The sequence below is a fragment of the Lepeophtheirus salmonis genome, chromosome 12 (genome assembly GCF_016086655.4).
Source record: "Lepeophtheirus salmonis chromosome 12, UVic_Lsal_1.4, whole genome shotgun sequence".
NCBI classification, from domain to species: Eukaryota; Metazoa; Arthropoda; class Copepoda; order Siphonostomatoida; family Caligidae; genus Lepeophtheirus; species Lepeophtheirus salmonis.
Window position 1 is genome coordinate 672807 of NC_052142.2, and position 24640 is coordinate 697446.

The 24640-nt window shown below is 31.6% G+C and overlaps 1 protein-coding gene and 3 long non-coding RNA genes across 55 annotated transcripts in view; 1 reads left to right on the top strand and 3 right to left on the bottom strand.

Moving 5' to 3' along the window:
• Positions 1–4661: 4661 nt before the first annotated feature.
• LOC121126906 (uncharacterized) lies at positions 4662–6184 on the bottom strand. Of its 2 annotated transcripts, none has more exons than XR_011782973.1 (2): positions 6079–6184; positions 4662–5500 (listed from the first exon to the last, which is right to left on the bottom strand). It is a non-coding gene; the product is annotated as an uncharacterized lncRNA (long non-coding RNA). The 2 variants fall into 2 exon arrangements; XR_005867301.2 differs by having other exon boundaries at positions 5557–6178.
• A 483-nt stretch (positions 6185–6667) lies between these two features.
• Positions 6668–8456, bottom strand: LOC139906893 (uncharacterized). The gene is made up of 3 exons (XR_011783048.1): positions 7861–8456; positions 7547–7807; positions 6668–7484 (listed from the first exon to the last, which is right to left on the bottom strand). It is a non-coding gene; the product is annotated as an uncharacterized lncRNA (long non-coding RNA).
• A 179-nt stretch (positions 8457–8635) lies between these two features.
• Positions 8636–24640, top strand: part of LOC121126854 (plexin domain-containing protein 1) — a 48951-nt gene continuing 32946 nt past the window's right edge. For 11 of the 50 annotated variants that reach the window (XM_040722207.2, XM_071892423.1, XM_071892424.1 and 8 more), the window contains exons 1-8: positions 8773–9108; positions 9161–9285; positions 9344–9762; positions 9820–9995; positions 10045–10294; positions 10357–10472; positions 20321–20385; positions 22810–22955. In XM_040722207.2, coding sequence (XP_040578141.1) covers positions 9028–9108; positions 9161–9285; positions 9344–9762; positions 9820–9995; positions 10045–10294; positions 10357–10472; positions 20321–20385; positions 22810–22909 — 1332 coding nt within the window. In that variant the 5' untranslated portion in view covers positions 8773–9027 and the 3' untranslated portion in view covers positions 22910–22955. The other 39 variants (XM_040722210.2, XM_071892433.1, XM_071892435.1 and 36 more) reach the window with 32 other exon arrangements.
• LOC139906892 (uncharacterized) lies at positions 17883–20321 on the bottom strand. 2 transcript variants are annotated; one of them, XR_011783047.1, is made up of 3 exons: positions 18464–20321; positions 18271–18410; positions 17883–18208 (listed from the first exon to the last, which is right to left on the bottom strand). It is a non-coding gene; the product is annotated as an uncharacterized lncRNA (long non-coding RNA). The 2 variants fall into 2 exon arrangements; XR_011783046.1 differs by having other exon boundaries at positions 18271–20321.

Below are 24640 nucleotides of genomic sequence, written 5' to 3' on the forward strand. Positions count from 1 at the left end.
ATATGTCCTACAAGAAATAGGACCAAAGCCAGGTTGAGGAATTCGAAGATACTTCTAACTTGATCATTTATCTCAAGAGAGAAAAATCGACGCCTTCCTTGGAAAGGAGATTATAAGTTGCAACATAGAAGAGATCTATTCAAGATAAGTACGGAATTTTAATATTACAAATATAATTTGTATTTACTTTATTTGAATTTGTACGAAGCACGATATTATATGGAATTTTTAATTATTACAAAGTATGACGTGTTTATCGTTACATTGAAATAGTGAACATTATTAAGATAATTTATTAAAGTATTATAAGGTATACTTATAATAGTCAGTTAAATAAGTATAGGTAAATTTAAAAAAAAAATACAACTAACAAAAAACAATTATATTCATTATAACTGGAAGTCATAAGCAGAGAATCAGACAAATTTAAAGGGACAAATGATACGTATATAATATAAAATGTTAATATTATATTAATTAAATATTAATATAAAATAATATTCAACAAATTATTAGTGACATTATACATATGCAAAATGAAATGATAGATTTTTATACAGAAATAAATAAATTTATTAGCAGAATAGAAAATGTATTGTAGCCCTAACTATTGAGAAAAGAGAGGCACATATTTATAAGAGATTATACATCACAAACTCCACCTTATAAATGAAATTGATATCAATTTGATTGAGATAAGTCATTTCTGTTTTAAATCCATCAAGAAAACTAATGTACTCTAATCAATGAAATATTTTTCTTAGTGTAAGAGACAAACCAAAGTTGACTTAAGAAGAGGATAGAACTTCAGAGATTCAATGAAGGAGCAGTGAATGGAGGATGATAACTCTTTCTGTTCCTCCCTTGGGCTCTCAGTCGATTATTCTGTCTTTTTATGGAACTCATTACTTCTTATAAAAGTATACGATTATTCTGTAGAAGATCTGAAGGAAGTTATGTATTTTTGGGTTAACTGTAAAAAGGTTTCGGAAAAAACGTTGAGGTAATATCGTTGTGTACAGTATCATTGTGAGACAAAAACGTTGGGGGTAATATCATCATGAACAATATGATTGTATGTAATTTAATTGCAATACATTATTATCGTGTGCAATTTCTTCACAATTTATATTATATTCGAACAATAAAACTATTGAATGATGAAGAAAGATACCAGGATGGAACCCTACTAATCTATAATACACCCTGGCCCCCAAGTTGAGTAAGATAACTTCTGGGGCCGAGACAAGTTGAATTTATCCTCCACCACTTCCTTGAGTATCAAGGTACCCTTCTCATATCCCGAAATAAACCCAAGCGCACAGGTTGTACAGCTGAAGCGCTGGGCTTCGAGGCAGTTTAAACTCCAACACCACTGCGTTTCTAAGCACCAAGGAACAATTCTAACATGCTATAATATACTCTGGTCCACAGTTTGTCTAGGTGAACTACTGGGCCCCGAGGTAAGTTGAATTTATCCGCTGCTGCTTCTCTGAACATCAAGGTACCCTTCTAAAATCCCAAAATACACCCCATCCCACATATTGCTTAGGTGAAGTGCTGAGGCCAATGTAGTTTAAACTCAATCGCCACCACGTTTCTAAGCACCAAGTAGCCCTTCTAACAAGCTATAATACATTCCCGGCCCAAGGGTTGCCCATGCCAAATATGTTTATCCTTAACGTTTTGATAAAATTAATGGAAAACTATGTAAACTGTTTGGTAGTCCTATATAAAAACATTGATACATGATTACAATTTTTAAACACGGGAGTGAGCTCAGAGACTTACTTTGGAATACTTTGGATTTAAAAAGTTAATATAAATATTATTATATTAATATAAATATAGACTGACCCGTGGCTATAATCAAGAAACACATATACGGCGTTTATTCATTTGAGCATCATTTATTTCAGCGAGACGGATCTTAACATTCATTGGAGTAAGTATTCATTTCGGCAAGCTTCATTTCAGTGACATTTTCATATAGTAAATATTCTGGCATGAATTATGCCATTATTTAACGTCATCACTCATCACCCACAAGAACAGTGTTCATAATCAAATTAAAGAAGTCTGGAAGGAGCAACTAAGGTTCTTATCGGATTTTGTCTCAGCTCTGTAAGCTTATTCGGAGGGATGAATTTGCAAAACATATTAAGTGGGATGGCATTCAATCACTTCGATCTATGGGTTCTCTTGGAGTAGGATCTTTAAAAAACATTCTCCAATCATTTTTTGTCTAATGTTATGACAGTAAACCTTTAATTCATAAGTCATTTTTGACTTGACTATATAACTTGTATTTTGTCCTTTTTGGAGAAGGCTTCACGGCAGTTGGGGCGTATCTTTTTGGGAGCCCTTTCATCACTCTGCTGGCTTTATTGAATGTAGAAATTCTTAAAGGACAAAATAAACAATATATTGTCCCTATTATTAATGCTAAATGTATGAACTTATGGATTATTCTAATTAAGAATATGGATCGGAAACCTGTGAAAGACCTAGTTGGAATTATTTTTATTGAAATTCTTGATTATTCGTGGATGATAGTTTATTTCTATATTTATAGTGCATCCACGTAAAAAAAATCAAGAATGGGCATATTATTTATATTTTGAATTAAATTATGTAGTCCATCATTTATCTTTTCTTTTTTCTTGGGGGGCAAAAGAACTGATCCTGATATAATTTGTTAGAAGACAACTTCTTGTAAACCATTTTCATCAATGATGGTTTGGAGAAGCTTCCAAGGTGAAAGGTTCTGGCTCTGCATGGAAGACTGGAAAGCCATATGCAAAGACTTAAAGGAGTTATTTAATCAAGGTAAACCTTCTTCCGTTCTTTTATTCATATTCCATAGAGCTGGTCGATATCTTGGCTTTGTACTTTTTTACTTCTAATCAAACTACAGTATGGTTTAAAAAATATTCATGTATTAATAATGATCTTCTTCGTAACACTTTCTTGAATCAAATATTTTTGCAAAAAATCTTGTGACTGAAGCAAAGGTAGTAAAAAATGAAAATTGTTTGGAAAAATTATTCCAATAGTAAAAAAAAAAAAAAATCAAACATGAAATAAGATTGAATAGTTCTCCTTTTTTTTCGTCAATGTTATTTGTATATTGTACATATTAAATTTGTTTCATTATAAAATTATGTTAAATTGAAATTATGTGTAGGGGTTTCAATAAAAAAATTTAATTTTTAGTAGTTGAAAAAGGTTAAATATTTACTCCATTTACTTTATTGACATGATAAATCCATTTGCACTCTAGTAAAAAAAAAGCGCGCCAAAAGAAGATATCGTTCCACATTCATTTCACTTTTCTGTGTTCCCTGGTCTATGAAGCTATGACTATGAACAGATATGAATATTATATGCCCTCACAAGTGGGAGCGGGTTTTTGTAGTTAGTAATCCTTATAATACTAGAAGCTGTCATCATTATTTTTTCATTCTTTATGAGAAAACATATCAAAATTCATGATCATTAATTATTTATAAATATGTAACCTGTAACATAGAACTACGTATTGATTATTTTCATAAGTTTTCGAAACGTGTAAAGTTGCTTCGTGATAAAGTTCGAGATAAAGTATTTCCTTGAGATTTAGTTTTGTAAGTACAATAACTCATTACGTTTCTTGTGTTGTGTTGGTTGGTCCTTGGTTATTTTTTGGGTGGTCTTTATCTCATTAATTTGGAAAATGTTACCAAAGCCGACAATAAAACTATTACAAGCGTTACCGTAAAAAGTATCAGCAACGTTCTTGGCTCAGATTTCAGAATAGAAATACTGAAGGTTTTCATTAATGACGGAACTTCATATTATATTAAAGCAGCCGAATACCTTAAACAAAATTTTCTAATGGTTTTGCATGTCACTTGTCTAGCTCATGGTCTGAACAGAATAGCAACGCTCTGTCCTGATTATTTCGAAAATACGAACACTCTCATCTCTGAAGTGAAGAAAGTATTTTTTAATTCAGGTGATAGAAAATATAAATATACTGCTTTATGCCAAGTTCCCCTTCTACCAGCACCTATCCTCACGCATTAGGTATCTTGGCTTAAAGCAGTGGAATATTATGCCAATCACTTCAATTAAGTCAAACGGTATATTAATGGTAAGGATGAAAATAATGATGCAATAAAAAAAGTACAAGATGCTTTGAAAAATGAGTCCCTTTTGTCAGAAATATTGTTTCTTCAAAAGAATTTGAATACAATACAAGTAACCATTAAAGCATTGGAAAAGAGATTGCTTCTACTCACAATTTTAACTATCGTTGAAAATCTATACCAAGATATTACACTTGAACATTTCAAAACTAAATGTCCGGAGGTGAAAGAGAAAAACAAAGGATACATCGAATTGAGAGAATTGGCATCTGAAACCATCAATCACGATAGCGATTTTTTTAAATACAAAAACACTCCTATTGTTAACTGTAATTATGAGAGAGTTTTCAGTGTGATGTCAGACATAGATATACTGAAAAGGTCCCGTTTGACGGAGGGTCATGTCAAGGATATTTTGATAGTGAAATGGAATTTGATTTATGAATTACTAGATATATGGATGAGTGGAAATTTTATTTGTCAACGAAATCTCAGAAGCTCACCTTTTTCTATTAATAATAACGAAGGAAAAAATATGTTAACTCTTTATTAGTCCTTCATAAATACATTGAATGATGAGATAAATAAATAGTTTTATTTGAATTTTTAAACAAGGAGTCTTACATTGGAATATTTTGGATTTAAAAAAATAATATAAATATTTATAAGCAATGTAAATAACGGTCCGTATAAATCTTCTAAATTCATTTTATACTAAATTTTATAGCATTATTTTTTATAAAAAAAATAGATGCCCTCTACATAAATATTTCTATCTTGTAAAATTGGAAAAGTTGCTTGAAAAAATGCTAAAGAGCATAAAAAGCTTCTTTTCGTCGATTTCCTATCAAAAATGGAGAGCTTTGAAAGTAGTAATTTATGTTTTTTTATATGTATAAATATATTAAAAATTAAATTATTAAACAAAACTTTATTATACAATAACTATCAAACACAAGTATCAAGAAACAATATATTTAAGTTTTTAAAAATTGTATTATGAAGCTATAAAAAATAATAATCACTATATTATACACAAATTTCCTTATTAGGTTAGGTTTTGCGGTTTAACTCAAATAATTAGAGACTATTTAAATATTAGATTTATAATTGAATGAATATAACATTAACGTTTTTAAAATGGCAATACCCTTCGTTTAATTGGACTCTATACCGTTGTTCCAATCGTTTATAATAGGTATCCACACTTCTCAGTAGATTGACTCTGAATAGGCATCTAACTTTCTTCAAATATTGATGAAGCAAAGTCATTTTAAGTTTCTTAATGATTATATGAAGTTCGAGCAAGCAATTAAATTGACCAGTCACAGTGTCCATTATTAGTGATCAACATTTCAGAAACACTCAATCTGAAATTTAATAATCATCTTAATACAATACTTCAAGTTAAGGAACTTACAAATACCATAATATGATAACCTTCGTTTTTCCTTAAGCTTTAATGCTATTTGAGTTATTTGCTTTAAGCTATTTGAAAAAGTTGAAATATCGAACTTATATCATTAGGAGATTATCAATCGGCTCATAAAATATATTAATATGAGGCTTATACCGAGTGAATGATGGGATCAACAGTAAAGGAAACGACAAATGGAGTTGCCATATGAACGTTGCGTTTTAAAAAGTTTTGGAGAAATGAGCAAAGGGTGAAAGTAAGGTTTGGAATGAATGGAATAAGGAAAATGACTTAGGAGGAGTCATTGACAGGCTTATTTCCTTTGTAGTGAGGAAAACCCTCCCGCCGGATCACCGGGAAACCCCTATAACTTTGTAAGGCTATATATGAATAGAATATGATATATCTTCGTACGCTTATGCTGATAACTCTTTCTCGAAAACAGCAACGGGTTTGATCATTTATAACGATATTGTAGATCTAATCCTATATGTTGACATGGTAGTATGGAAATTAGGAAAACTCTTTTACTTATTATCCTGAAATGTATCCACCAAGATACATTATTATATCCTTTCTTGATGAAATTTAAGGTCAGAAAGGCCCATCCAAATTAATGAGAGATCAGATTGATCTTCCTCTCATTAAAGTCCTTCCCTAAGGAGGGTGATATCCTCTGCCACTTTCACTAAGGAAATACACTTTCTGTTTCGGTGTAAAATTTGATATCTTGAATCACATATAACGACAATAAAGTAGTTACTTATCCTACTCGTGATTTGAGGAAGAAATAAGGACTCCCAAAGTCTAGCTGCTGTTCAGGAACTGATTCCTTTACTTTTTACGAGTCACACACATGTAATTAATAGCCTTATTAAAAGTCCTAAGTATCACAATACTAATAAGCAATATCTTTTGAATAAGTTGATAATATTGTAGAGAAAAACGCGTGCGAGGAGGCAGGGGGGGAGAAAGACACATGGTATCATTGTTTAAAATACTGATATGATTATCGCTGATAATCACATCAGTATTTATCAGTTGGAAACGTCACACTCCATGAAATAGTAATTTATTGTGAACCATATTCTCAGAAAAATAACTAATAAAACGAAAAAAATAAGAGTATTTCAAAATATATTTGAAGTTCCAAATTTAAAATAGAAGGCTTAAATTAAACATAATCTACATACTAAAAAATAAACCATCATCCATTTAAGTTAAATATACAAAATTAAACAATTAGAATCATATAACTAATAATAACAATAAATTATAAATACAGAGTATTGAAATAATAGATTGATCCAAATAATATCTTCTTGTTCTAACATCGGAATTCAGTTCAATATGTCATAAATTGAGGTTGCAAAATACAAGCCAGACGTGGATTTTAATCAAAAAGATCATCACCTTTTTTCCTTATGTGCAAGTTGCAAATACAATTGTACACAGGATAGATATATTTCTACCGATGAGATTTTAATAATTATTAATAATAAAGTAAATCATTAAATAATGTTAGATTTCAATCCATATCTTCTTCCAATATTAGTAAGAAAAGCTTTTAGAATCCCACTTTCATTTATTTCATATTTATCTAAAAAAAAAAAAGTTAATCCATGCAGTCAAATTTAACTGATAAGACAATTCAGGCAACCATTCTTGACTTATTGTAGTTTTCTAACATGACATCGTAAAGATTTAGAGCAAAAGCTAATTATGTAGTAATGTCCGGCGATATTACTCCTTATTAAGAGCATCAAAAAAGATTTTTTTCTTCTTATGCTTATATAACAACATATATACACAATTGGTAATTATAATGCTACACCCAATGCAACTACCCCCGTTGTTGTGACCATTTAAGCAGTTGTTTTTGCCTTTTATGAGTTTTCTGAACAGCATTTCTTGGAGCCTATCAACCATAGCTAAGCCTTAAGTGATAAAAAAGTAATATTTAATGACTATGTAATATTGGAAAACTTAATGATCATACCCCAGTCTTTAAGTGAATGCTACACCCAATGTAACAACCCCCGTTGTTGTGTCCATTTAAGCAGTTGTTTTTGCCTTTTATGAGTTTTCTGAACACCACTTCTTGGAGCTTATCATCCATAGATAAGCCTTAAGTGAAGAAACTAGTGTCAGACAAACTAGTTGCGAACCATCCAAAGCTACTTCCCCCGTTGTTGTGACCATTTAAGCAGTTGTTTTTGCCATTTAATGAGTTGTGTATCATAATTCTTGATATGTTTAGCTAAAATAGAATCATATTTAAGGGTTAGATTTAAAAAAAGATTGAATACTTACTGTTAGATAGTACAAAATTCAGAGTTTCATTTCGAAATTAGTAAATATTTTATACTTTTTACTGATAACTTGATCGTCATTTGGTGTGGACGACTAAAAACATTTTTATATGTATTTCCATAAATGACATCAGTACCAACATCCTCCATTAATTTAATGATGGCTCCTCGGGAAGGGATAAGTTTACTCGTGTATTTCTCCACAAATTTTTTGAACATAGATGATTAGCAATTGATAAGGTTATATTACATGCAATAAGCATCTTTGTGAGATCAGAGTTAAAGTCTGACTTGATATATTCATCATTAACTTGATTTTTTAGATGAATATCCATTCTCTTGATATGAGATGAGAATAATGAGTGGCGTGTAATTCTAGATAGGAGACCAAAGGCACATTTATTTCGACAAATCCGACCAACCATCTGTTTCTCATCTGGTAAGTAATTCCTAAATTCCTGGGCCTCCATTTTCAGAAATCCAGACAGAAGGCGACGTTATGTTAGGCATTTTATTCAGATCACTATCGACTATCACCATCTGATATTATATTAATATTGAATAATAAAGGCGGGAATGATGACGTTCTTGATTGATAGAAGAAGATGTATATTATTTAATCAATGATGCCATAAGTATTTCTTCTCTTCTGCTCGCACGCTTTTCTATTCTTACCAAAATTATCACCCTTATGAATAACTAACTGAAAAGTTGAGCTTCAGAGCTACGGAGTATAAATTGTGTTCTCTTTCTTTCTTTCCATCTCTCTCAGAGCTGCTCACAGCTAATCTAATAAAACGTCATGACAGATAAGTTGCTCTACTCTCCAACACTCTTTAAATTGTGAGGGTTACTACGTTAATTTTGTGGTGTTTTTTAACTTACCGATGGGACATAGAATATTCATCACTGACTATGAGACTATGACTATAAAGTAATTAGCAAGTTCTTGACTATTAGTTTATGAGTCCAACTTTAGATTACGCGTTTTTTAGGCCATCTGTCCATGCACAGAGGCGTCCTTGTTTTATTGGATTTTTCTTTTGTTATTTAGTAATTGTTTCCTGTTGTGGATGCGATTGAATTGTTTGTGTGCGAGATTGACTCTGAGAGGAGTTGGTGGGAATGAGTGTGGGTGTGGTTCTGGGATGAGTTTGTGAGTTGCGGCATGTTTGTTAGAATGGTCTGGTTGAGTTGGGTGTTGAGCTGTGGTTTGGTGGGGACTGGAGCGGAAGAGGACGAGAGTTACGTAAGTGGAGCCTTGTGGCTGGCCTCCCCTGACGTGTGTTTTTGTGTTGCAGGACCACCACAAGTATTACAAGTCCCTGGTGAGGCAGAGCGAGGACTTTTGGGTTGATTTGACTCATTTGAATAAGACGGAAGTGGGACTGGTGCGGGAGAATGCGGCGCTGGCGGATTCGTATAGGTATGTAGTGTGCCGCGTGTCGCGTGTCGTGTGACGCCTCATTCCCCTTTGCCTCCAGACAGGCCGCCACCGTGAAGCTATCCTTCCAATTCCCATTTTATGGCCACTACATGAGGAACCTAACGATAGCGACGGGAGGCTTCCTCTTCACGGGCGATGAGGTCCACTCCTGGCTGGCTGCAACGCATTACATTGCTCCTCTCATGGCTAATTTTGATCTTCGTAAGGAGGGTGCTAAGATCATATATGCAGACAATGGAACTGCGTTCATTGTAGAGTGGAATAATGTATATTTAAATGATGTCTCCAACAGCTCCATATCTGGGCCATTTAGTTTCCAGACGATCATACATCATAATGGGGATATAATATTTGCATACAAAACCATCGCTTTAAACATTTCCCTTATTGAGGACAAATTCCATCCGGTCAAAGTAGGACTTTCCGATGCTTATACAATTGATAAATCTGCTTTCTGTTAGTTATAGTTATTTTATTACCTATTCACGTTATTAGTATATCTTATCTAAATAGATGCGCGTCGTATCACAATTTATGAATATCATTACGTCAATCTTCGGGATTCTTCCATAACAAATTCTTCTGCCATTCTTTTTAAATCTCTCCCAACCTGTAATGTTCAAAGTAACTGTGAGAAATGTATATTATTCAATGGTATTAACCAGGCTCAAAATGATGTTAACTTTAAGGTAGATTCATTTTTTTAAATATTTATCTATATCTATTGGATTCATTTAGTGTGCTTGGTGCCCAAAACTTCAAAGTTGTTCTGATGGAGTTGATCGTTATCTTCAAAAGTGGTTGAACTCTCATTGTGATTATCAAAATATCAGCGACTCTTTAAAATGTCGTTATACTGATCTTAAAACTACAGTACAACAGGTCAATATAAAGGACATCAGTACTAAGGCTTACAATTCTACAGAATTTGATGGACATGTAAATTCTAGTTCATCTTTCAATGGGAAAACAGATATTTCCTCCATTGGTAAAAAAAAATATGTTAAGATTCGTATTATTTCATAGTATTTTTTCTTGTTTTGTTTTCAGCCCGCTTCAATATCGTGATAGTTATTATTTTATGTGTTCTGGTGATAATTGCAATAATTTGGTTCACTTACAGTTATTTTTACCCTCACACATGGTCTGGGCAGCTTCTAATTAAGGTGAACTTACATTAAATATAGTTTGCAGTATAGCGATTGATAACCATTTTTTAACTAACTAATTTTAAATGGAGATTTTTGTTTTTGACTTCGATTTTTGAATTATTGCCCTTTTAAAAGAGTGAAAGAAGGGCAGAAAAGTTGATACATCCCTATCTAGCTTTTATACCTTAATTGTATCTTATAACTTTTCATACAAAAAGAAACAGAAAAAAGACCTATAATTGTTGCTAACAGTAAGCCAATTCTTCCCAACAATATCATTATTTTTAATGATTGTTAAAAATTTCTCACAGCTTAACAAGAGCTAATTAGAATTCATCCAATTAACGTTCAAAACACTTATAAAGAGAAAATATGTTAAAAATCAACAGTTGACCCAAAAAAAAAAAAAATACAGTTTGGGGAGTATATAGTATTTTAAAAGTATAGTACACTATCAAGCCTACTCTAAAATATTATATCCATTAAAATATCGTTATTTTTTGTAATTTTTTCCCCCTCGAAATATCTATCTGTTCATTCCATCTCAAATATTCCAAAATAAATAAAGTGTTTCCCGAACTTCCCAGATTTCGATGATTTTTGGCACACAAGCTCAAATTTATGAGTAGATTAAGTGTGTCAAATTTCAGCACATAATTTTGAGTTGTTCATGAGATATAGATAATCGTCTCAGATCAAAATTTTCAAACGTCATTTTATTGTCTTATTACCGGCCGCCACTTTTTCTTGAATAATATTTTATCCAACAGAGTTAACCTCTTAAAATTTGATAATTAACTATTTTGTAGTGTGAAAATTCCAAAGATGAAGTCAAAAGTAGAGTATTGAAATTTCTTATAACATCAATTTTGATTTAAATAAAATCTGCAGTACAATAGCAAGTACTTAATCTAGGATTTAAAAAAATCCCAACCCTTATGAATATGGAACTTTAACAACATGTTTTCCATATGTAGTAGTATCACTGTACTAAAAATCGCCCCTTCATTTGAATATATCATTTCTTTAATTGAAAAAATCTATTTTGGGTATTTAAGTCGTTTGAGTAAGTTGATAAGTGTGAAAAAAATTCTGAATATTATTTTTTATGATAGTCTCCTTCTAACTCTACACCAGTGGTAGGCATCCTTTGAGACATGGGGCGCCAACTTAAACATTTTTAATCAATGATGCCACTATCAGCAATAATGTTGAAAAACACACAGAAACTACGGGAATATGTTCTAATTTGCGCATGCCAGTGAATATACCTCCGCGTGTCATAGGTTGCCGACCCCTGCTCTACACACTTCTCCCATTGATGATTCCATCTCTTTAACCCGTCCCGTCTGTAACTTCGCTGGGAGAAGTTTTTTAAAATTCCAAGGAGACTCTGTTGAAAAATAAAATCAAAAATTTATATATTTTTTTCTTCACAAAAACAGTCTCATCAACTCACTCAAACATCTGTGCGTCCTCAATGGCTGAAACTTTTGTGAGGATATGTCAACATATGCTAGAAAGATGTGACTAGCTGATATTTACGAGGGTTGCCATATTCATATTAAGTTCTGAAACTTTTCGGACCACCCTTGACTTCAAAATTATAAAATGTCTTGGGCAAGTTTTCCCAGGGAAAAAATTGAATCTCCCCTCATTGAAGAAATCTATGGGGTGTATTTCGTGCCCAGTTAAAATGTTGTTGCTAATTGGATGTTCTTTCAAAACAAATTGATTCTTTAATTTTGGAGATAAAAAATGCTTACTTAGACTTTTCCGACTAATATCTACTGTAATCTATTATCGAGTCGTCATTAAAGAGAGGTTAATTATTACAAATAACTCTCTGACCAGCACCCCATACTTGAGACAGTTCCGAGGGTACATCATTATTGAGATTGGTTCCCATTATAAGCCTCACATATACTCTACTCTGAGTAATTCTCCTCCTCCTTTCAATTGAAGGATTCCCCGACATGCCTGCAAAAAAATTTAGGATATATTCGCTGAAGGATAACTGATAACATGGCTATTCCACCCCTCAACTTAGACTTCGGTCTCTTCAATTACTTCTATGTAGTTTCTATAGAAAAGTTTACTTTTTACTAAAATTCAACTCCAGACTGTTTCTTCAATTTTTTTAAAAAGAATTTTAATAGTACTTCGTTTGCATATAAGTCAGTGATATGCTTTTCTCTTTCGAAACATACTCCAAAACCGGCTGAACTTATTGAAATTTCCACTACATGCTCCTCAATCAGGCAATAAAAAGAAATGGAGTTTAAGGACATCTCTGCCAAAAGCTTTTTTTTACTGCTTTGCTCTTCTTGGAAGCACGACCCTGATAGATCCTGCTTCATAAAAATCAAGAACTAAAATTGTATTAAAGTCAACTTTTTTCCTCACAGAGTCAAAAACAAACTGAATATTTTGAAAAACCAGATATTTTCCATGTTTCAATTTTTTTTTGTGTGCAATTCAAATATTTTTCTTCAAAATTGGTTTAATTTGATGGGCTGGTACTCCAGAGACATAAGGTTAATTGAGAACTGAAATAGGTCTCCAGTGACAAGAGTTCGTTCCTTCTCCTTTTTTAGGAATGAGTGTCTGCGTTTTTGGCATTTTCCCAAATTTTTTTACGAAGTAACCAATTTTTTGTTGATTATTATTATTATTAAGGTATCCTTATCCGAAAGAAGTGAAAAAAGTTAACCGAAATACCATTAGGGTTCTGAAATTTAATGTAATCAACGATATTTTCTTTTGTAAATAGCTTTGTAAAATGTGCAGAATTCGTCAAAAAACTTGCTAAGAAAATCTGTCAAGAGAAAGAGGGCAAAGATATATTTGTGGTTAAAGAAAAAATTATAATGGTAAGCTAAAGGAATGTGGAAAAGGAAGAAGGAAGTCTTGATTTTTGGTCGCCTGCCCTTTTTATCTTTTGCACCCAATAGATTAAAATGAAATAGATAGAAAAAGCATAGACCAAAATTGTGGACTTCTTTCCTACACAATTTCCTTTTGTTTAAAATTAAATAGGAAATTAAACGAATATTTTCTCCAAATACCAGAAACGGTATGAATAGAAGACTTAGACATTTATTTATGAATAATTTGATTTCAATGGACTCTGTCTTTATTTGTCCGCAATACATTTTTTCCAATCACAAAACAGACTCACATTTAATAAGGAAATAATCAGTAAGATTGAGGTGTCCAGGTTATATAATATCCATATACATCGTACATCACAAACTCCCTCTCATAAACGGAATTAGATCAGTTATTTCTGCGTTATATACATTAAGGGAGCTGAAGGTAAATTAAGTATTTTTTTAAGAGTTGCAAACGAGGAAAAGTGCACTTACAGAGAATATTGCTCAACTATTTCAATGAATGAGCTGTAGATGTAGGATGAGAACTGTTTTTGTTCTCATTGGGTCTTTCAGTGGATTATTCTGGCTTTGATAGAATTCTATAGTTCTTATAGAAGTGTAGGATATTCATAGAAGAACTGGAGCAAGTTATATATTCACTAGGTCTTACGTCACTATCACATTACTTGATGTGAAGGGGCATCTGTACAATGAACGATCCATCCCTTAAAGGAGATGGTATCCACCAATGGAGACACAAGTTTCCTTGGACAGAACATGAGATCAGAAGGCGTGTGGCTAGAATATCCAAATGGAGAAATAAGAACTACTAGGTATGATGAGTTGATGCAGATACCATTAATTCCAATCCAGGTTATTAAATACATTTCTAGAACTTCTAGGATTGTCATCCTCATTTCGAATATATGATGTCTTCGTCTTTCAAGCCTGCATCAACTCTTGACACAAATCGATCTTCAATACTTTTTGCACCTATCAGATCTTTCAGGTAATTCCTTGTCATAAAACCACGTATATCCAAATTCAATCCTTTTCAGGTAGAATTAATAGAATCTGATCAGACTGATGTATTTCAAAGAAAGAAATAAAGACCCGAAAAATTCTTGTCACATTTTCTGGTGTGTGTTGATGTGAAGATATTTCGTCTCTATTTGGCTATATTAGAACAAAAGTTCCTTGTTCGAGTTCAATAGGAGGTTTGACATAAGTTTATTTGCTACATTTTTGTTATATTTTTTTGTGAAATAATAGCTGTCTGATAATATGAACCAAATAATTGACAAATTCATATTATCGGACAGTATCTTTAATTGAATAAAATAACAAATAGCTAGAAACCGAAGAGAAAATTATGCAAATAACTGTTGATAAGGAAGAAGAAAAGTAGGAACAGACCCACAGCGGTACATAAAATAGCTCATTCCTCACCCCCTGACCTCAGTCATATTAATAAAATTTAAATTATCCGTGTTTCTGATTCAATTTTGAAAGGAAAATAACGGATCCAGTTAGGCAAGAATATGTCATATTTTCTATAGATACCTTCAATATTTGATTGGCGGTTAAATTTACCTCCAGATCCTAAGCCTAGCCTAGTATTGTATGGAGTCTCCGAGTCTGAGGGGTAAATAATGGTTTTGGATTACTGGGTTAACTCTACAATTCCAATTGAAGCATTACCAATATGTGAAGTTGAATTCTTGCGTCATTTGGATGAATACTTTTTATTGAGGTAAACATTTGAGAAGACAGCAGATTATTCTTAGCCAATATTATACACCACCTCTCCCAATGGTTTATTATACAATCAAGGCGGCATATTCGAAATAATTAATCAATGAAGAACTTGAACTAATTTATATGTGAATTGTATATTATAATATAAAAATTGTTTGATTAATTAAAGTATAAATCAGACAATTAGAAATGAAATTTTCAAATTAATGATGAAGTGAATTTAGCCACAACGGAGAGGTAAATTGCAAGTCATTAGTTTCTAAATCCTAAGGAGCCAAGCATTGTGTATTCTTTAAAGCATGATGAGCTATCGAGGTGTGTCCCTTATTCCAAGGAAGTCCATTGACTTCCTTGCTTATTAATAAGTCGATTCCAAGTTAGTGAGTGAAACCTTTATCGACAAAGAAGATAACTTGGATTTTGTAGAACGGTAATGCAAGGATGTCTAAACGAGACAGCGGTGTATGTATTAATAATTATTAATAAATGAAACCAAAGAATATAAAAGGCTAGAACATCAACATCATTTATGACATGATTGGAGATTTGACCTATGTATCACTGGCAAATGTGTTTAAAAAATAATTAGGGTAGAAAATAACCCATGATAATTCTTAAATAAGTATTTTCTAGGGTAAAAATGTCTGTAGATAATGATTTTTTAACTTTCAATCTTGTTTTTTTTGTGTCGTTTAGCGAACTAATTTGAATTTGTGACCAGTCTTGCCAAAAATGACTGTTTTTTGGACAAATTTTTTGAAATCCCAATTCTGTATACCAATAGAATCTACAATATACATTTAAAAGATAACTATTTTTTGTTAAAATGACAGATAGTGGCCAGGATTTAGAATTAAAATGTCTGTTTAGTCTGTTTGTCTTAAGTGACAAATGGCATCAAAAATTCACACTTTTCTATAAATTCCTGGATTTTGGTAACTATATCTACTAATAAGAAAGACCTACAGCCTTGATTTACCTATTTTTTTATTAATAATTCAATAAGCTTTAAAACGATACCCAATTTATACTAATTATAGTACAGAAACATTTCAAAAAAAATAAAAATATTTTTCCATATTAAATAATTTTATTGACTTATGAAAAAAAATACCGTCCGTCATTCAAAATGGGTGATTCATGAAAACGTTAGGAGCTATATATTTACTTGGAAATTTAATCGTTTTTACTAGAAAGAATATTCTTTAGGCTGATATGTTACATTTTCTATTACGTGTAATATTTCCGAGGTTTTTTTTTTTTGACGATTTACGCATTTAAAATTTTATGCAAAATTTTGCATTACGAGAGGACTTGACAAAAATTGGGAATGAGTGATATCCGTGAAAAGTTAATTGATTATGCCCAGGATATACGTCTTTTAGAAAATGATAACCAAATTGAGATATAACTTAATATTTCTGAATTTTTTTTTTACGAAACAACACAAACTTGATTTTTTATTAACATATCCTTGTATCGGAACACGACATATTGTACAATCAATTGACCAGCAGCTACTTGATATTGGTTAAATCAAGGCCCATTTTTTCACAAACAACTGCAAGCTCTCAAAACTACAGATGTTTGACTAATTAATTCATTTGTAGAACTTGAAAATGCAGATGATATATTTTTATTCCGTCAGATTAGACAAAATATATAATAGTATTATACAAAAATGAGTATATCTAAAAAACCATTGCATATTTTTTTTATTTCTGATTCAAATTTGAATTTTACATTAAATTTTGTTTAGAAAACATATATGACTTATAAGAATTCTCCTAAATAATATGAGATCCTTCATCTCAAGGATTGTCGAATAATCAGGGATTCCCCTGCGTACAAGAAGAGGTACGTTGTATTTTAAATTTTATCCACCAAGAGGTAAATATTCAATGCAGCACTCGTATGTAAAGTTTTGCTATTTCATGGTTTCCGAAATTAGGAAATATGATTCAAATAGCTTCCCAAACTAAAAATAATGATTTTAAACTTGTACGAATTTATTAGTTTTGAGCATTTTTTGATTGAGTTTTTAAATATTTAATAACTTCTTTATTCAATGTGTTAATTTAAAAAATCTCATATATATCGCATGATGTATATATATAGTTGATAATATTGTAGAGAAAAACGCGTGCAAGGAGGAGGGGGGAAAAATACATATGGTATCATTGTTTAAAATACTGATGTGATTATCATCTGCCTGCTTTATTATGATTTTTGAGGGTATAACGAATGTATTTATTAGCAAAATGTTTAATGAAGATATACTACGTATAATTGACTTCGACGTTTTTTATCCGTCACAGTAGATTTGAAAACGTCACACTCCGTGAAATTGTAATTCATTATGAACCTTATTCTCAGAATAATAGCTAATGAAACGACAAAGTAGAGTATTTGAAATATATTTGAAGTTCAAAGTTTAAAAAAGAAGGCTTTAACTAAATATAATCTACATACTAAAAAATAAACCATTAAACATTTAAGTTAAATATACAAAATTAAACAATTAAAATCATATAACTATTAATAATAATAAATTATAAATACAGAATATTGAAATAATAGATTGATCCAGATAATTTTTTCTTGTTTTAACATCGGAATTCAGTTAAATATGTCATAACTTTAGGTTGCAATACACAAGCGAGACATGGAGTTTAATCAAAAAAGATAATCACCCCTCTTCTTCATGTGGAAGTTGCTATATGCAATTGTGCACAGGATAGATATATCTCTACCGATGAGATCTAACTAATTATTAATAATAAAGTAAATGTCAAAATCATAAAATTAGACAATAAATATACTAATAAAAAAATGTTATAAATAAATTCATCGTAAAGATTTAGAGCAAAAGCTAATTATGTAGTAATGTCCGGCGATATTACTCCCTATTAAGAGCATCAAAAAAAGATTTTCCCCCATTATTTAGGTATGCTTATATAACAACATACTATTATCATGATGGATATACACAATTGTTAATTATAATGCAACACCCAATGTAACTACCCTCGTTGTTGTGACCATTTAAACAGTTGATTTTGCCTTTTATGAGTTTTCTGAACACCATTTCTTGGAGCCCATCAACCATAGCTAAGCCTTTAGTGATAAAAAAGGAATATTTATTGACTATGTAATATTGGAAAACCTAATTATCATACCCAAGTCTTAAAGCGAAGTAAGTAGTCTCAATCAAACTAGTTGCAAACCATCCAAAGCTACTTCCCCCGTTGTTGTGACCATTTAAGCAGTTGTTTTTGCCCTTTACTGAGTTGTGTATCATCATTCTTGATATTTTTAGCTAAAATAGAATCATATTTTATGGTTAGATTTAAAAAAAAATTGAATAATTACTGTGAGATAGTACAAAATTCAGAGTTCCATTTCGATATTCGTAAATACTTTTTACTGATAACTTGATCATCATTTGGTGTGGATGACTCAAAACATTTTTATATGTATTTCTATATATGACATCAGTACCAACATCCTCCATTAATTTAATGATGGTTCCTCGGGAAGGGATATGTTTACCCTTGTATTTCTCCATAAATTTTTTGAACGTAGATGATTAGCAATGGATAAGGTTATATTACATGCAATAAGCATCGTTGTGAGATCAAAGTTAAAGTCTGACTTGATGTATTTATCGTCAAATTGATTTTATAGATGAATATCCATACTCTTGTTATGAGATGATGATAATGAGTGGCGTGTAATTCTGGACAGGGGACTAAAGGCACATTTATATCGACAAATCCGACAAACCATCTGTTTCTCATCCGGTAAGTAATTCCCAAATTCCTGGGCCTCCATTTTCATAAATCCAGATAGAAGGCGACGTTATTTTAGGCATTTTATTCAGTTCTCTATCGACTATCACCATCTCATATTATATTAATATTGAATAATAAAGGCGGGAATGATGACGTTCATGATTGATAAAAGAAGATGTATATTATTTAATCAATGATGCCATAAGTAATTCTTCTTTTCTCCTCGCACGCTTTTCTATTCTTACCAAAATTATCACCCTTATGTATATATAAAGCTCATGAACGTAAACACCTCTTTGATATGTCTGACGAAGCGTATCTTACCCTATATTCAAGGCTTAATAAATATTTTTACAATCAACAAATCTGAAATGAATATTAGAGACGTATTGATTCCAAATTTTCAACCGGTTCCGATTCAAATAACATCCTTATAGACGATTCCGATATCGATTCCTTATTATGTATAAACGAATTTCATAATCAAATTACAAAATTCATTTACTTTTTTCAATATTGAACTTTTTATTAATTATGGGTAAGGAAAAACAAAAAATTAAGGTTAATTACTCTCCGTGCTCAAGAGTCAATTAATTACTGATTGGCTCATATTGGTGCCCCTCCTTTGATAGATATTTAAAGTTACTCTTTTTTGTTAGCTATTTAAAAATCACCCTTCTCGCCCCTCGACCTCTGATCTAATTTCAACTACTTCATTGGTAAAAAAAAACCTGCGACACTGACAATAGGCTATTTTCTATTATTTTACTGGTTCAACCCACATAAGAACTTGAACTGTCTCCAGTTCCTAACTGAGTTTATATGCATGCCCTAAGAATTGAATTGAACCAGTGCTCGACTCCGGACTCGTATCTTATTTAATGGACCTGTGACGTATACTGATGACTTGAACTTGACTCAGAAAATAGGATCTTGACTTCGGTTCTGTTATAAACAATGTTATTCTACAAACATACAAAAAAGAAATATTTAGTAAAAAAGTTACATCATGGTTTCTGAGTAAACCGCTAAACCCAACTCCTACTGTTATGGACTTCTTGAACGTGAATGATCTCAAGTAGGTAATATTATCCAAATTATGGATAGATTTCGGTGAAATCAGCAGTATTGAGCCGATTCCGATACTTCAAAAAAGGTTGATTCTTGCCGATACCGATTCCTATGCATCAGTACACCTCTAATAATTATTGAATTATTAATAAATTTTAGGTGTTGTTATTATGAAGTAGTATTGTTTTACTTTATGACAAATTATGATTATAACTATGACTCGAAACAAAATATGAACTTAAGACAGAAACTTTTTTTTAAAAGCATATCAGAATTCCCCCTCCACCTATTGATATACTTAGGAAACTTAAATTATACATGATTAAATGTTGGAATAATTGGAATTCTTTTTATTTATTTTCAGTATCGTCCGACAAAATGGCAATGGCGACGTAACCATCCACGCTACACAGCAGCCTCTATCCATATGTAAACATTTATTGAAAGCTTATTTGTCATGTTTATGATTATTTTTTATAATTTTGGATTGGATATGGTCTATTAAGTTTTCAAATTATAATATCTATAAATTTAATTATCAAGGTTGTTCATCTCATGTTTAATATGTTTTATTCCATTTTAATAAATATTTATATGAAAGGGTTTCGACCAATACCGATTTGAGAATATGCAGGGCCCAGTCAAACAAAGATGTGTGTTCAATTCTTGAATGTTATCACGATCATACTCGAACATTAGAAAAAAATATGGACATCACTAACAATAGTGATGAATCCCTAACTTTTTTTCTATAAACTTGTAAATATATATTGCTGCAGTTAATTATTTTTAATTTTGAGCGCAGAGACCTTCTATTTACATTTTAAAAATAGCTTTTAGTTGAATATTTATTAGTATTAACTTAAATAATATTTTGATTCTTAATAAACTCATGTATTTTATATGGTGGATACCCTTTTAATATTTATATATAATGAAAGCATGCTATCTGGCGTTACCATTTTTTTTTTTCTTCATTCATTTGATTTTTAGGTACCGAAGAACTTTTATAGTGTTTATTTTTGTTCAGACAGTTCTGAACATATATTTGAGAAAATTAGCAATTATGAACATGGTATCGGCAATAGAAAATGAAGAGGTAGTTGGCACTTGGTACCATGTACGGACTGTAGAGAGGATGCATAAGAACTTCCCATCCGAGCTCCCGGTTCTTCTTGTGCGTCATCAAAGATGTTTGCGGTCTGGCATTGTCTTGATGAAATACGATCCCTCCCCTATTCATCAATGCTGGCCGCTTTTGTTCCATAGCTAGTTTAAAACGGTCAATTTGTTCACAGTAAATGACAGAATTGAGCATTTAGCCATAACAGAGCAGCTCATAGTAGATTATTCCCTACCAAACACATATGACCAACTTAGCTTGTCCTAGCTCTAAGCAGTTTTGTTGGCTTTCGACTGCGATCTCTGTCGCTTGACATTTATGTAAGGTATCCGCTTTTCATCTTCAGTCACAATCCACTTCATCATAAAAGACGCGTAATTCTTTTTTCATGTTGTGAAAATGTAGAATACGACAAATTTCATCCTTTGATAACTCAAACTAGACGTAATTCATTACTTAACCAGCCAAGTGCAATACTGTAAAAACAAAAAAAAAAACATTTCTAGTATACATTCACTCCTTGGCAATATATTATCGTATGATCCTATGTGACCAATTATGAATAAGATGTACTTAATTTAAAGAAGGGCTTAAAATAAGAAATTACTTTTTGTCCAACCTAAATATTAATATTATTATAAATTATTTTACTCTATTTTAAAAATTGGAACGTATCACCGGGTAAGGACCACTATAGTGTATAGTGATTTCTTTCAGCATATATGTCGTCTCTCTGAGTAACCATATTTTTTATGACATTCTCTCAGGCTATGTTTCTACTCCCATCGCAATTTATACAATATTACCTACCTTCACTAATCTTACGCTAGTTTTTTCCTACCTTGATACGTGCAAATTGAAAGATTAAGAAAAATGTAGATCTTTCATTCACAGACTCACACTAATATTATTTATCTTTAGTTGACTAGACTGAATGGATGGTTAAAAAGATAATACAATTAGATTTTACTCCCACGCTCACCAGTGACTTAAACAATTATATAAGACAATGTTTAAATGATAAAAGTTAAGTTTGCAATATGTATTACTAACGAAGGAAGTAAAGATTAAAGATATAGACGGATTCGTTTCTATCAGGCCTGTCACATTCTGCTCTAGATAAAGTGAGATGGAGTTAGAACCTATATTGTATGTACTTATGTACATGGAGAGGGTATGGAGATATTCCAAATGTACTATTTATATCCAAATAGACTGTTTTCGTATACCTCTCTAGTTAAAAAGATAGGAACCACCACAATATCGTGTTTTAAATTATCCTATGGATTTAATTTTTTTTTAATCAATCGTTTCTATCGATGAATCTATTACGCGAAAACGATGAACTACTTTAGAAACTAACTGTCTTGATTCTAGAAAATTGATAGCCAGAAAAAAGTTTGAACTTGCCTTAATGATTGCAGCACCTTCTGCAAAGATGTTGTGTCCTCAGAAGAAGTTACTTTAATTAAATTTGTTAAGTTAAGCTACAAGAAAAAAAATTTCAAAATTATTGTATTTCAATAGTGTCCAATTTCCTGTTAAAAATCAAAATTCAATTCACCCACAAACAGTGAGGATATATATTCATTCTTTTGATTGTTCATAATTGACTGAAAAAACGTTGACCATTTCCTGTTAGAACCGTATCATTTATTTCTCCAAATAAGGACCAGCCTTGATAATTAAATTTTGTAGCAATCGCTAAATTATAAATTATTTTTTTCCAGAATATTCATTCACTTATCTCTACTTAACTATCAAAAAGTTTCACTTGAACTCATTTGGACTTCTGAGGACAACATCGATTGTTTTTTTCTTTCGTCATAGAAGATTAATTAGGGAACTGTTGCGTCATCACTAACATCATTAAAAGGTAAATTTATAACACCATTGCCTTGATCTACTGGGTGATTACCATTAATTTCATCTATACAGTTATTTCATTTAATAAAATGGCTCTGAATCTCAATTATATTATTAGAACATGATTTTAAAAAAAACAACTTTAAAATGCCAAACCTACTGGGATTGAAAATTTTAATGATCAGTTTCGTGTTCTATGGCTTAAATAACAATAATCAATGTGGATTTTAGTCAGCAGGTGTTCCAGGACCTGAATTTTGTTGCGGGATGTTACAGCCAGCATAGAGCTCACACACTCAATAAGAATATGATACAATCTCTCCTCAACTCCATTTTGTCTGGGGTTCTCGGTGCTGTCATTTATCTTCTTATACCATAATTTCTAAAACATTTTCAAATTACTTAAACTTATTCACCTCCATTGTCAGTTCTTAATACTTAAATTATCTTGCCAGATTTCTTCCCAACCACAATTTTCCATTTCACAAACTTCTCAAGGACTTCAAGCTTGCTCCTCAGGACATAGATTCATACATACCTATTATCGTTATCGATAAACAAAATAAAATATTTACTGTCACTTAATGAGAGATTTTGCAAAGGTCTCTAGACATCACTATAATTAGTTCCAGAATACTATTGGCTCTTCTAGAAGATTTATTTGGAAAGGTTTTCCTTCTCATTTTCGCTTCCAACCACGGCTCACAGAAATATTGACTTAGAACTTCCTGGTATCCAAGCTAATGACCATTTATTCATATAATTATTTAATACCATGAGATCCAAAATGTACAAAGCCTGGTGCCATTTTCTACCTTCCTGAACAATTTTGCTTCTAGTCATTTTTGCTTTATCAGAGTGGGATCTACTATCAATGTTATTTGCCAGCATTAGTGGCATGTTTTAATAGTCTGTGGCAGTGCATTTTTACCTTTGAAGCTTAAAGTAGCTTAACCTTAGATATAGAGAATAAATTATAAGCTAATCCTTGAATATATAACATATTTCCTTAGCAACATTCCTCCCGATTCCATCAACTTTCATGATTAATATCAAATCACTATGTCCATGAGCAGGGCCGTACGTCAGTATTGCGCTTTGTCCGCTTCAGCGGACCAAAAAACAACAACCTTACTCAACCGTCCACCAATCATATAGGTATATCTTTTAGTGGTAACAGGTGCTCAGAATCTTCCATAGTTTGCCATATGACATGTTGGCAGTCCAAGTCTCTTTGGGTTTTATTCCTGCATCCTATATTGACACTATAGCAGACATTCATTCCATATATATTATGAAATATTGGCTTCCTCTGTCACTAGATGAATTCCCCAATTCATTATCTTTGACAAGTTTAGCCTATATTTCTTACAGTATTATTTAATATGTGCAATCTTTCAACATTCCATTCATTAATTAAGGACAATTTTTATTCTTTTTTGTTACATATCAATGCCCTTTTCTTCTGTATTAGGAGACTGCTTTTATTTTAAATCCTTGTTTCTTATCTTTTAAGTACAATATCCCTTTTTGGAACTATTTTATGGCTTCCAATGCAGAAACCAGAATATTGTAACTCTTCGGAAGGCTTGCTAATAGTTGAGCAAAATTTTCCTTCAATTCTACAAGTCATCGTACTATATTTTTTCGGATTTTATTTGGAAAACTTTTCATATTTGGAATGCCTTATTGCTG